Source organism: Pinus tabuliformis, chromosome 8, assembly GCF_031772625.1.
Source record: "Pinus tabuliformis cultivar Carrire ecotype Pingquan chromosome 8, CPIR1, whole genome shotgun sequence".
In the NCBI taxonomy this organism is placed as follows: domain Eukaryota; kingdom Viridiplantae; phylum Streptophyta; class Pinopsida; order Pinales; family Pinaceae; genus Pinus; species Pinus tabuliformis.
Window position 1 is genome coordinate 1,181,650,695 of NC_142294.1, and position 13,350 is coordinate 1,181,664,044.

Consider the following 13,350-nt stretch of genomic DNA (forward strand, 5'->3'; position numbering starts at 1 on the left):
GTCAACCATCATTTCACCATATAAAAAATTAGAATTCTTCGATACCAATATTAAATTTCACATAGAACTAGAGGTTTGCTATTAAATACAATGAAAATCAAACCATAAAAACATGTCAACATATTGATCAAAGGGTTTGGTAATGACCAATGATATGACAAGGTCATGAAATGACAACGTTTCGAATGAAAGGATATAACCTTTTCGAAAACAAATATACCCATATATATCTATAAAACTCACAAAATCCAAATGTCAATACCATCAGGTTTAGAATGACACATTTCATACACACGTAAATAAAACTTTTCTAAAACAAACAAACCATTATTATGATAGGGTTTGAGACCCATAAATTTCATATAATCCATCGACTTATATAATGCAAAAGAAAAAAAAATTATTGCTTGTAGAATGTAAGCCAAAAATCAAAATGAGAGTATATATAGGTAACACATTGAGGACTTTAATGAGAACATGTTGACTAGGTTAAATAAATTTATGACCTCGTGAACTAACTCAAAACACATAGCCTAACTTGTTCTTGTAACAAAAAAGAATACGCAGCCTTATATAACCAGAAAAAAGATGATAAATAATCATAGTCAATAATTCTTAAGATAACCGCTCCATTTCCTTGAATAAAAATGCTAAATATGAAATGAGATGTGTTGGGACTCAGAAATGTCATATTTTCATCCACCTTTTTCTTCACTATTCCTTACATTTCATCATCCCATTAACCTTTTATCATATCATTTTCATAAATATATTTGGGTTTCACCTTCTTATTTTCCATTTTATTAATTTTTGTATTACAAGTGAATTTATGATTAAATATTAGAAAATATACATATTTATATATATATCTCAAGAATATGTGAGTTTTGTGATGTGTAGGAAATATGTGAGAATTAATATCTCCTCCACCATATTAAGGAGATAATTATGCAAGCCTATTCCTAAGGAGAAAATCATGGAAAATTTGGTTGGCATATCTTATCCTATTCCTAAGGAGAAAATCATGGAGGATTTGGTTGGCATATCTTATCCAATTCCTAAGGAGAAGATCATGGAGGATTTGGTTGGCATATCTTATCCAATATATGTGAGAGATTTATGGAGGATTCAAAGGGATCATATTTTGTAATAATGGGAAAGTAGTTAAAAATGCTTGAGAGATTTGTGGGATCATATTTTGTAATAATGGGAAAGTAGTTAAAAATGGTTGCGAGATTTATGGAACTAAAGAGAGATTAAGTGGATGAGCATTATGAGTTTTTTACTCATCCCATTGTATAAATAGGAGTACAATCTCCTCCATTTGTAATCTTGAAGTTTTTGTAATCTTAGAATTTTGGAGTTTGTAATTGAGATTTTGAAATAAAGGATCATACTTCAATTTTGCTTCTACATCTGAGTCTCCATTGAAGTGGTATGCTTGTGGAGTTATGGAGGGCCCCCATGGCCTCACTTGCATGCCTATTTGTTTATTTTAGGTATAATTTATTTTATGTTTTTGTTTGATTTCAGCTTTCAAGTTTTATTAAATGTTCTAATATTGGAAGGATCTTATTTGAAAGTGTTTTTGTAAAAGAACCATAAGATCTCATACAATGATTAGATCTAGGTTTACTTCATTTCAGCGTTTAAGTTCTAATTAGATGATCTAATTTTGGAAGAGATCTTGTAGAATATATTCTTGTAAGAGAATCATAGATCTCAAACAATTGTTAGATCTAGGCTTGATTAGTTATTGAAAGAGATCTTAATGAATATGTTCCTGTAAGGGGACTTTAAGATCTTGGACAAATTAGAAATCTTTCTAGATCTATATATTTTAGATAAGCACTTCTAAGTTTACCTTCCCAGGTTGACATTAAATTAAGCTCTAATTTGCAAGTGCATTTTAGACCACACAAGATGAAAGCCATATCACAATCCAAATCGAAATATGTACTTGAAACCATTATCAACATTTTATTAGAAAACTAACTATGAAAATCAAAAGCAAACAAATAAATAAAAAGAGGGGCCCATATCATTTTGAAAATGAGAGGGGAGTCAGTTGGGTAGCCAATAATACTCTTTGGAAACTCTGTTGCAAATTTGTTTTGATAATGATGTTAGTTCTCCAAAAGCTCATTCAAAATGATGGCATGATGAGATACATATGTAAATCCTAGACAAAGAGTATTGTTGATTAGGGATTCCAAACTAAAATGTAAATTCAAATACTTATTTAGATTTTATAATTGTTTTAGTTTCTCTTTACAAGCGGATATGAATTATTTCTATATATCCTTCATTTCCTTCTCTTTTTTTATAATGTATATGTAAAAATTATTTTTCAATTAAAAATTAATATTATTATAATTACTCTTTAAATTGATAAGTGAAAAAACATTGATCCAAATCACATAAAGGAAAATCAATGGAGTTGAATGCTAGTCGCAACCAAGAAGATGTAAAAGGTTTGGAAAAAATATGCAACCCAACTCAAACCAATCAGCATGTGACAATAGTGAGTCTTAATCATTGGATAGTAATGGTGGAAATTCCTAAATGAAAATACTAGCATTATCCTTACTCGAAGCACAAACATGTGTGATCTCATCCTCATTATGGGATGGTAGATTAGTATTGGTCCCTGCATTGCTCTAATAGCCTTATCAAGATGGATTTTTGTTTAAGGAATGATGAGAGTAACCATGGGAACAACTTATATGTCATTGGACTCCGAGCTCGTGTTGTAGAGGCTAATCTCATAGAACCATTTTCCCAAGAAGATAATGGTCTTGGGGGTTGTCATGGTGATGGTGTTAGAAGCCCTCTATCCTACTTTATTAAGGTCTTGGACCCTCAGCCCCTAGTTCCACAAATTTATTTACAAAAAGTCGTCAAACTTCTCTTTGGGAATTCACTACTCTTTGCGTCCTACTCCACTGATTTGTTATGGGACCTAAAGCTTTCCCTAGAGCTCTAGGTGGGTATGCCTTATGTCATGTAATGCCTACTTTTCAAAGGTAAGCATCTATATGATCCTTTCCCTCTTTCAATCTATAATGTTGGTAAAGATGTCACTGATTTTATGACCCTTCACTTACAAGGGTGTGTTGTGGGAAATTTGTCCTCCCTTCGGGTTTTTTCCTATGAATATTTGTCCATGCTTAACACTCCATAAAGGAATTGTAGTCTCAAGTGGCTCCTATGTCGTTACTGGTTGAAAAATCTAAATAAATTCACTCCTTAGAAATATCACACCTTGCTCTCAAGAGCCTCCATTAGCTCTATGTGTAATAAACCTCATATGTCACTTTAATGGTTTATGGTCCCACTCTGATCTTTACCAATGGATCCATTCTTCATGGACCAAGAGTTGTAAGGTTATTTTCTTTTCCAAAGGCTTCTTCATTGTGGCATTTGTAGAAATAGAAGACTACCATAAATTTTTATCTAATGGGCCTCTGAAATGGGGAAATGTTGGACTATTCAAAATTCCTTGGTTTCCATATTTCGACCCTTCTATAGTAGTCATCTCCATGCTACCAATATCAACCTATCTTCTTAATCTGCCTACTCACTTTTGGCAACACTCATTTTTTGATGATATTGGAAACTCCATAGGTCATTTCATTGCAACCGATAATTCTTGTGGGAAGTTTTTCATCTACACTTTTGCAAAAATATGTGTTGAAATTGACATCAGTAAAGGGATGCCAAATAAAATTAATTTTAAATTTTGATTTCATTAGAGCTAAGCTCTGGACTATGAGAATATTTCTTTTCGTTAGCACTTTTTTCATCAAATAGGCCATTTACAGATCTCTTTCCCTCTATTCAAATCTCACTAGAAGTGGAACATCTAAAATTCCAAAGCAAAAATTTGGAATCCCTGCAATCAACCTCTTATGGAGGACGAGGCCTCCTCTCATTCAAATAAGGATGATGAAGGATTTGATGATGAAATGCATTCGATGGACAAGGAGGCTCAAAATTTGACTCCTCAAAAGTCTCCTAGGGATCTTATTATGAACCATGCTCCCTCGACATGAATAGAGATAGTGAATAATAATGCTTATTTGGACACATTGAAGTGAGCTCATGAGTCTACTTCTTTGTACTATAACAAGGATTATCCTTCAATGCACAATAATAATCTCCAGATTGCTTTGATAAACCCACCTTTGGAAGGTTGGGTGAAGGTTTCAAAAAAGAAAGGAAAGAAAGGACGCTCCGAGGACCTACCCAAATCTGGGTGATTCACATTTGCAATTGTTTCCTTTTTCCACTATGTCTCCTCTACTATTCTTAGTCACATACATCTTAGTGATATTCCTATAAATATATGTCACATTGTACTAGAAAAAGAGTTGTGATTGTACATGATGTATATCATTTTTGATTGGTCAATAAAATTCACCTTACACAAAAAAAAAGTTACTCTTTAAATTAATGTAGAATGTGACTAACCTAATGACAATGGAATGTTACTATTATTACAATGGAATATAACAAAACTAAACTTCTGAAAATTACTTGCCCACCAGTAGCTGGAAAAACATCAGCACATTGAAATGGACAAATTACAACAAATTATGATATACATGATCGTCATAAGAATGCAGTAAAGAAAGTCATCAGAAACAGAAACAATCGATTTCAATATCTGTGTAATGACACTTTCACTAAAGCTATTACCCTGTAGCCTCGTATGTTTTTAAGACCATGCAGTTTCTTCAATATTGGCTTGATAGTGCAGTTATTACCCTATAGCCTTTTTTTTTCCGCAACAAAATTGTATATGCTAAACAATCATAGATATTTTCCTTCAAATTAACAAAGAAAGACTCTGGGTAGGGTTCTTACAGTCATGAGAGGAGGAGGGGGGGAAAAGGAATGCATGAAGTCTGAAATGCATTTCAACATGAGATACACATTCTCAGATTTGGGATTGAAGAGATGGAACACGTGGCCATTGCCTTCCGTCATAACCAGATCAATGTCTTTGCCTGCCTTCTTTAAACCTTCATAGTACAGAATAGCATGATCTGTCAGCAAATGAACAAATACAACCATTCGTTCATACACCAGAGTCGACAGATTAGGAGAACGAGGTCCAATTGGGTTGCTAAAAGGGTGGTCTTTATCCTTCCCTGGGGGAGGGGGAGGATGATGCTCCATAGTGCATATGACAACTCCTTAAAACCCTCTACCTCCGCTTGTGGCTCAACTTCGTGGGCAACTAGTTCTTTCCCATCAAAGTCGGGGTGAACCAGAATGGCCCCTTGGAAACATGGGCCATCCCATTTCCTTCCACTCACAAGGATTCCCAATTGATGCACGATGTTTCCTCTGGCACTGTCACCTACCACGAACACCTTCCTAAAATCTACATGTGAAGCGAGCCACAGATCCACAAACACCCCATCTGGCGCTACTGCTTGATGGTCAAGCCATTGAAGAACTCCAAAACAATCGTCATAAGCAGCAGGGAGGTGATGCTCGGGCAGTTTCCTGTACTCCACCAATAGGCATATCACCTTGGCCTTTATAGCGACTTCACTGACATAGTTGTGATAAAGCGACAAGACAACTGATCTGATATAGAAAGCCCCTCTGTGAATGTACACAAGTACTGGAACTTTTTGTTTTCCATCACTCACTTCAAATGGAGGAAGGAAGAGTCGAACGAAGGCGCCTGTTTTAGTATCGATGACCACGTCCTTTGATGCCACTCCTCCCTTCGATTGATTACTGAGTTGCAGAGAAGCTGGAATGGTACCCTCGTTGACCAAGCGTTTAAATGTCCTGTCTTTGTATATCCTCAGCAGACCTGGAGCCTCAACTACGATAGATAAAGAAGAACATGATTCTTCGATAGGTATGGCATTGGTAGTGCTGCTATCAATAGCTAAGTCGAGAGGGAGGAACACAGATAAGAATATAGTTACAAACCCCTGATTTGCTTGCATTTAAAGTTCCAAATACCCTGATAATTCACAAACCTACCATGACTTTAATAAGTAACCTTATGTTCCATTATTATCATATCATAAACCAGGAAATTTTTTGGCCCTTACATTCATGAAATGCTTGCCGAGCCCCACACTTGTGCAATGGGACGTAATTTGGTGCAAACTTTTGATGAAAAACACTAGTTTCCATTACAGTCCACCCGTCAGTGTCCAATGAGTTGTGGTATCACCATAAATTACGGAAATTTTATTTCTGTCGGTTACAGTAAGGGGGTTAAATTTGATGGTATTTATTTGTATTTTTTCTTATTTAATCATTAAATAGTAATCTTTTTAAAATTTGTAGGACGGTTATTAAGTTTTCAAAACATCGATTTAATGAATGGCTTAAAATTTTACTCATATACATTAAAAAAAAAAAACTATTTGATATAAACAAATAAAAAGAATTAGTGATTTTGATTATTGAGACTCCAAAATAAATATTGCACTATTTAAAACCCACACTACTAAGATTTTGAGATGAGATTTGAAGATAAGCACAGGCTTATCCATAGTGCATTTTTGGACTTATAGAAAAAGTTGATTGTCTTTAGTTAGACCATGTGATCCTACATTCTACACATTTAAGCATAACACATAAACATTGAAGCCTAAGGTTGAGACTCACACATGTCCATACCCATTAGCAATTAGTATTCTATATAAAACACTAACTAAGTTTTCTTCTTTGTGTAAGTGAAACAATAGTTTTTATTTTTATTTTGAGAGTTTTATGTAGTTCATTTAGTGTTGACACATTTGTGATAGATAAAATGAGTCTATTTATTAGTTTGATTAGAAAACGAATATATTTTTTGGTTGAATATGGGAATATCAAATGTACGGTTACTAAGGCTATGATGCTCTCAATAAATTCACAATTTATTCTAAATACAACTAGGAATCTCAAACATGTAGTTATGAAGGCTATGATGTTCTCAATAAATTGACACTTAAATCTAAAAACAACTATGTTTGTACCTTTTAGGTGTTAGCCTATGAGAAGATTATAAATTTCTTCAAAATTCATGCTTACATATTATTATTTCTTGAAATGTTCTCTCAAATTCTTATTTAAAAGTGGCTTCAAATCTATGTTATTATTTATAAGGTTCTCCTTAAATCCAACTCATCAAATTATAAACCAAGATCAAAAATCAATGGTTTCTCTTCAAAATATATTATAGTTAATAAATTTGACCAAACTAATTAAAAACTTTTTAAGAATAATTTAGTATAATTTATAAAACCTTTAAAATGACGTAAATAGTAACCATATGTAATTACACCAAATTATTAATTAATTAATTTAACAGTGTGAATGAATATATTTAATCATTTTAAAATTATATATACATAAAACATTTTTTATAATTAATTTATAGTTAAATTTTTAATATTATTATTATTTAATTTTGTGAGACCAGGGAAGTGTTTTGACTACAAAATTTACAAAAATATATATACTCTTATCTCTTTTGGTTTTAAATCCGTGATTTTTTGCAGGAAAAAACACATCGTCTCGTCTAAGGTCCCACTACCCTCCACATTACTTGATCCAAGTTCCGCTTCTGACGATTATTATGGACTCTGAATATCTTGAATGTCCCGGTTACTATTGTTATAGGTCTTCTAGAATCCGTGATAACCGGGATATTAAAAATTGACCGATATTTTATGGACACGCGTCAATAACCAATACATCACGGTGAAGTATTCTACTCAGTAATGTGATTGATATATAATTTATTATTATAGTGGGTGCGGTAATGTGTTTGAGATATATTTTACTAATTATATTATTTTGCAGTGGGTGGAAGATAGATATAAGTTATATTAATTACATTATTAATAAATTATAATATAATTGTTGTAGGTTTAGTCTCGTTTAATTTTTCAATTTCTTTTATTTTATTATTATATAAGTATTGTAGTGGGTGCAAGATAGATATAATTTATATTAATTATATTATTTATAAATTATAATATAATTGTATGGGTAGCATAATTTATTATTTTAATATAGTTGTTTGTTTTAATATTTAAGGATTTTTTTTCGCAATTTTATAGGTTTTTTGAAAATTGTAAATTTAAATGATGTAATATGTATTTTGATTATTTCAAATTTTAAATTTATTTATATATTCAAAAGTATAGTTTATATAATTAAAAATTATAATTTAGTAAAAATATCATTAAATTTTCAAATAACAAAATGTAAAAGGTGTATATATCTCTCTCTATATATATAATCATTTTGATAATGAACTATATTAGTTACTAGTAATTGCACTATATGTTGCAATCAGAACACCTAGGTAGGAGCTTAGGAAATAGTAGCATAGATGATGGAAGCAAAATTTTATGTATTTTTATTTAATTATCCGCTTTTGAGATGGGCATCTTAACCCTAAGAGTACAAACATTTTCAAATCGTGGGGGTTTGTACCCCACATTCAAAACTATGGTAAAAGATGCTTCTAAGATTCACAAGTGTTCAAATTTTATGTATTTTTATTTAATTACCAGCTTTTGAGATGGGCATCTTAACCCTAAGAGTAAAAACATTTTCAAATCGTGGGGGTTTGTACCCCACATTCAAAACTATGGTAAAAGATGCTTCTAAGATTCATAAGTGTTCACCCTCTAGCATAGATTGATCAAGGAAATGGCAAGATGATGAAGTTGCCATCCAACCTAGATGAACAGGCTAAGGAAACCATTATTTTATTATGACTAATTATAAAATACAACTAACTATTTTTTATAATTTAATTATAACCTAAAACCCTTATTCCAAAATAAACCACATCTATCAACTTAATTATATTTGAATTTTGTATTAAAAAAATAGATACAAACATGTTTCTGTTAAAAACAAACATAAATAATAACATAATCTTACCTTATTATATGTTACCTTATTATCTGATAAGTTTCAACATCATATCCACTAAAATATATGGCTTCTCCTCCCATTGAATTTTATATTAAAAATATACATACAAACATGATTTTGTTAAAAATAAATCTAAATAATAACATAATCTTACCTTATTATAGGATAAGTTTCAACATCACATCCACTAAAATATATGGCTTCTCCTCCTGGTGTCACTTTAGGCATGTCATTTTTATTGACTAAATTTGTGTAACACTACAACAATTAATTTTAGAAATGAGAAAATTTGAGAACCAACCACAACTTTAAGGAAGAATCATGGATTGAACCTTAGACGTGGGTTGAAGATGCAGATGTGGGGAAAATCTAAAAGGGTTCCACTATGCCAAACATCGACAATTGCATGCGGTCAAGCTTTGGGGTAAGATATTTTACCATGTATCTTTGATCTCATTGTCCACAGTCATTCCCCAAAGTCAAGAGGCCAGAACACTTTGTCTTACCCATCTATTTCGTGGCCATTGTAATCGTTTCGCTGAGTGCGATGACTAGAATAATAAAACACCAAAGAATCTCCTATTAGCGATGACCAAAATAGTAAAACACCAAAGAATCCCCTATTAGTAGAACAATACCCGGTACACACTTTACCTATGCTTTATCAAATCCAAAGAGTTTATCATAAATAGAGATATAAAGTGAAGTGTTCTAGCAATAAATATCTACTATGGTGGTCGAGAGATCCATGAAATATATTGATATTAGGTTCTCGTGGGGTGAAATCACCATGTATCTAGTTAGTTATGTTAGTCTAAGTGGGGAAAGTGGTATTTTCTTAGCATTTTTGTGCATGATTTTTGTAACCAATAAGATTGAAAAGGCTAAATGCCTTGCAAATATTTGATAAATTTTTTGCTTCATGTTTAGTTATTATGATGGAATAGAAGCCGATGTTATCTTACTTTAAGCTGATGTTATCTTACTTTTTAATGGTAAAATGGAAGATTATGTTACCCTCTTACTATTTAATGGTAAAATGTAAGATTATGTTACCCTCACCTTTTAGCACTTAGTATAATTTTTTTTGTTTGTTTATTTTTCAAGATGGAAGGGATGACTTCATCTAATAGATCCTTTACCACTATCTCATCATCACTATCTAATGTATGTTTGTAACTGCATGGCATATTGTTGTGCACATATATACACTTTCTAGTTTATAGTATATACTTACACATACAATAGTCCACATATATAATTTGTAGTATGCACTATCAGTAAGACTTTACTAAAGGAATTGGGATATAAAGTGAATGCAGTAATATGACCCATGGTACTAATCCAGAAATCCTAAAGGCACTCTCTCACACCGGTATTAAGGTCTCTCTAATGGTTAAGAATGAAGACATTGCCAATGTGAAGGCCAACCAGTCATTTTATTTGTATGTAAAATGAAGGTTTCACATTAATATTCAGGAGTAGAATTAAATAATTTTTTTGTGAACTATTATGCTAGGCATGATATACCTAGATTGGTTATTTTCCAGGGGCTTATCGAGTTCCATTAAAATTCATGTTTGAGATACCTTATCAAAGATGTTTATGACAAAACAGACCATACAATCCATCGTCTAGACAAGGTCTTCAATGTGTGGATCATTTAACAAAAACAAAATAAACTTCTTCAAAGTTGTACTTACTAGGTCTAGATGCCAAAAAGCTCACATTTTATCAATGTCATGATCTTATTAGATTTACTAAAACCAACATTCTTATATCAATGAGCATGTTAGTTAACGTAATTTGGAAACTTAAAAGGTTGACTAACGGACTTCTCAAAATCAACATCCTTGTTGCCTATTACTTTGACATGCATCAATCCATCAATGTCATGATCTTATTAGATTTACTCTAATAAAATAAAATGGAAAAACAAAAGACTGAAGAACCAACATTCTTATATCAAGAGTTTGACTAAACTTTTCAAAACCAACATCCTTGTTTCCTCTTACAAATTTTGACTTCTGAACTTTTCAAAACCAACATCCTCATTGCCTATTACTTTGACATGCATCAATCCATCTTATGAGCATAGTAGTTAACATAATTTGGAAACTTAAAAGTTTGACTAAGGAACTTTTCATAACCTATTACTTTGACATGCATCAATCCACCTTATGCACATGATATTACATAGAGATATACCGAATAAGCGAATGAATAAGAGAAAATAAAATATAAGTAGCAGAAGAAAATTAGCAAAAATAAATGAAATAGAACCTGCCAACTAAGATATATAAAAAAAAAAGGTGAATGACTAATGGGCTTGTAATATGTTACAATAACAACCAAATATGAAATGCAAATTACTTAACCTGGTGAAACAAAAAAGGAATGAAGATAATTTGCTACAGATGGGGTCTGGGAAAACATATACTATGCCTATTCTTGGTCGGTATGGCGAGGCTCATCATAAGGACCTTATACCATATTAAAACAAATATTTAATTCTAGTCAAACTTATCGCACCCAAGGATGGAATTTTAAAATGTAGGAATCAATGCTGGAATTTTAAAACGTAGGAATCAATGCTGGAAATTTATAATGAGAACACACAAGATATCGCCAATTCTCGAACCTACTGCCATGATGCTAGAAGTAAGCTGTGGCGAAACATGATGTAAACAAGATGTGAATTCATTTTTTTTCTCAAATTAAATTAGATTCGTGCCACATGGATCCCTACACATGATGTAAACAAGATGTGTAATTCATTTCTTTTCTTGTAAAGAAGATGTGTAATTCATTTTTTTTTTTCAAATTAAATTTCTCTGCCCACCAATTTCCTAGGGATTTGAGATTATTCCAATTCTAATAAGTTCATATTTTAATTAGATGTAGAAATTAATATATAAACAAATTTTATTTAGCAAAATGATCCATTTTAGAATAAGATGTGTAATTATTATGATTTAAACAAGATGTGTAATTATTTTGTTTTTTTTTCTCAAATTGAATTTCCCCACCCACCATAAGCAAATTTTATTTAGAAAAATGGTCCATTTTAGAATAAGATGTGTAATTATTATGATGTAAACAAGATGTGTAATTCCTTTCCTTTTTTCTCAAATTAAATTGCTCCGCCCACCAATTTCCTAGGGATTTGAGATTATTCCAATTCTAATAAGTTCATATTGTAAATAGTTGTGGAAATTAATATATAAGCAACTTTTATATACCAAAATGGTCCAATTTAGAATAAGATGTGTAATTATTTTTTCTTCTCAAGTTAAAGTTGACCCATAACTTTTTTATACATGGTTACTTGGCACGTCATCCTTCACATTGCAATAGTTTTTTTGTTATATTTATAAAATGTTGCCTATATCAACCACATTAATATTTCTAATGTTGTTGTACTAATTATATTTAATGGTCTCAATACATTTAAGTAAGAAAATGAAAAACAACATATCTTGAAAAGCGTAAAAGATTTAAAAAAACACCCATTTAAAACCAAAACCCAAAAGACCATAAACAATATTTATAAGACATAATCCAAAAATTAAAATTTAAAACCAAAACAAAAAATAGCCAATAAAAATACTTTATAGGATATAATTCAAAAAGAAGGATATGCTAATGCAAAAAAGAGGTGAACTTAACAAAGAATTTGTAATAACCTAAATAAAAAATTTGAGAATATTGAGAACGCAGCAGAAGGAGACTGATCAGATGGTCCAATGCCTTCTTGCTTAGTGTTCATGAACTCTAAAGCTAAAAAAGTATGATATTCCAAACTAACTATAACAAAATACATATTTAACCAAAATTCCCAAAATTGATGAAATGATATATTGATAAAAAATATAAATTTCCTAATAAAGATATATAAACAACCTCGTGAAGAAATTAAAAAAAAAAAAAAAATATTTCAAATTGAAACCCAAAAAAAATTAAAAAAGAAAATATGTTAATTGTGTCAATTCATTTCCACGTTAAATAAATACTCTGCGGTAGATATAATGTGTGTGAAAGAACGAATTTAAAGCATATCAATTGCCTAGGCCAAATTACATCTACCAATCCACTGTAGGTAAAATTTAAATGAACTAATAACTTGAACATGTAATGAAATTTATAGCTTTAATAATTGCCACATCATGGGCCAAATTACATCTACCAATCCACTCTAGGTAAAATTTAAATGAACTAATCACTTGAACCTGTAGTGAAATTTATAACTTTAATAATTGCCAAAGCAGGGTTGAACGTATCTTCCGGAAGAATTTTATAAAAATCGCTTAATCCGGTTAATTATTTTTATTAATGGACTTAGCTTTCAGTGATGTTAAAAATTTTCTTATTGATATTTAGAAAGTTGTGAAGCTTTGTTATTAATGGCTTGCTTGTGTGCTATGGATAATC

At 31.3% G+C, this 13,350-nt stretch overlaps 1 protein-coding gene across 1 annotated transcript; it reads right to left on the minus strand.

Moving 5' to 3' along the window:
• Positions 1-4,535: 4,535 nt before the first annotated feature.
• On the minus strand, positions 4,536-5,975 carry LOC149239555 (tuliposide A-converting enzyme 2, chloroplastic-like). The gene is made up of 3 exons (XM_089369896.1): positions 5,210-5,975; positions 4,870-5,051; positions 4,536-4,553 (listed from the first exon to the last, which is right to left on the minus strand). The coding sequence occupies exons 1-3, from the start codon at positions 5,973-5,975 to the stop codon at positions 4,536-4,538; spliced, it is 966 nt and encodes a 321-aa protein (XP_089226022.1).
• Positions 5,976-13,350: the final 7,375 nt, after the last annotated feature.

Coding starts and splice junctions, on each gene's coding strand:
- LOC149239555 (XM_089369896.1), bottom strand. CDS start 5,975: ATGCAAGCAAATCAGGGGTTTGTAACTATATTCTTATCTGTGTTCCTC. Junction 5,052..5,209: donor GCCACAAGCGGAGGTAGAGG/GTTTTAAGGAGT, acceptor ATTTGCTGACAG/ATCATGCTATTCTGTACTAT.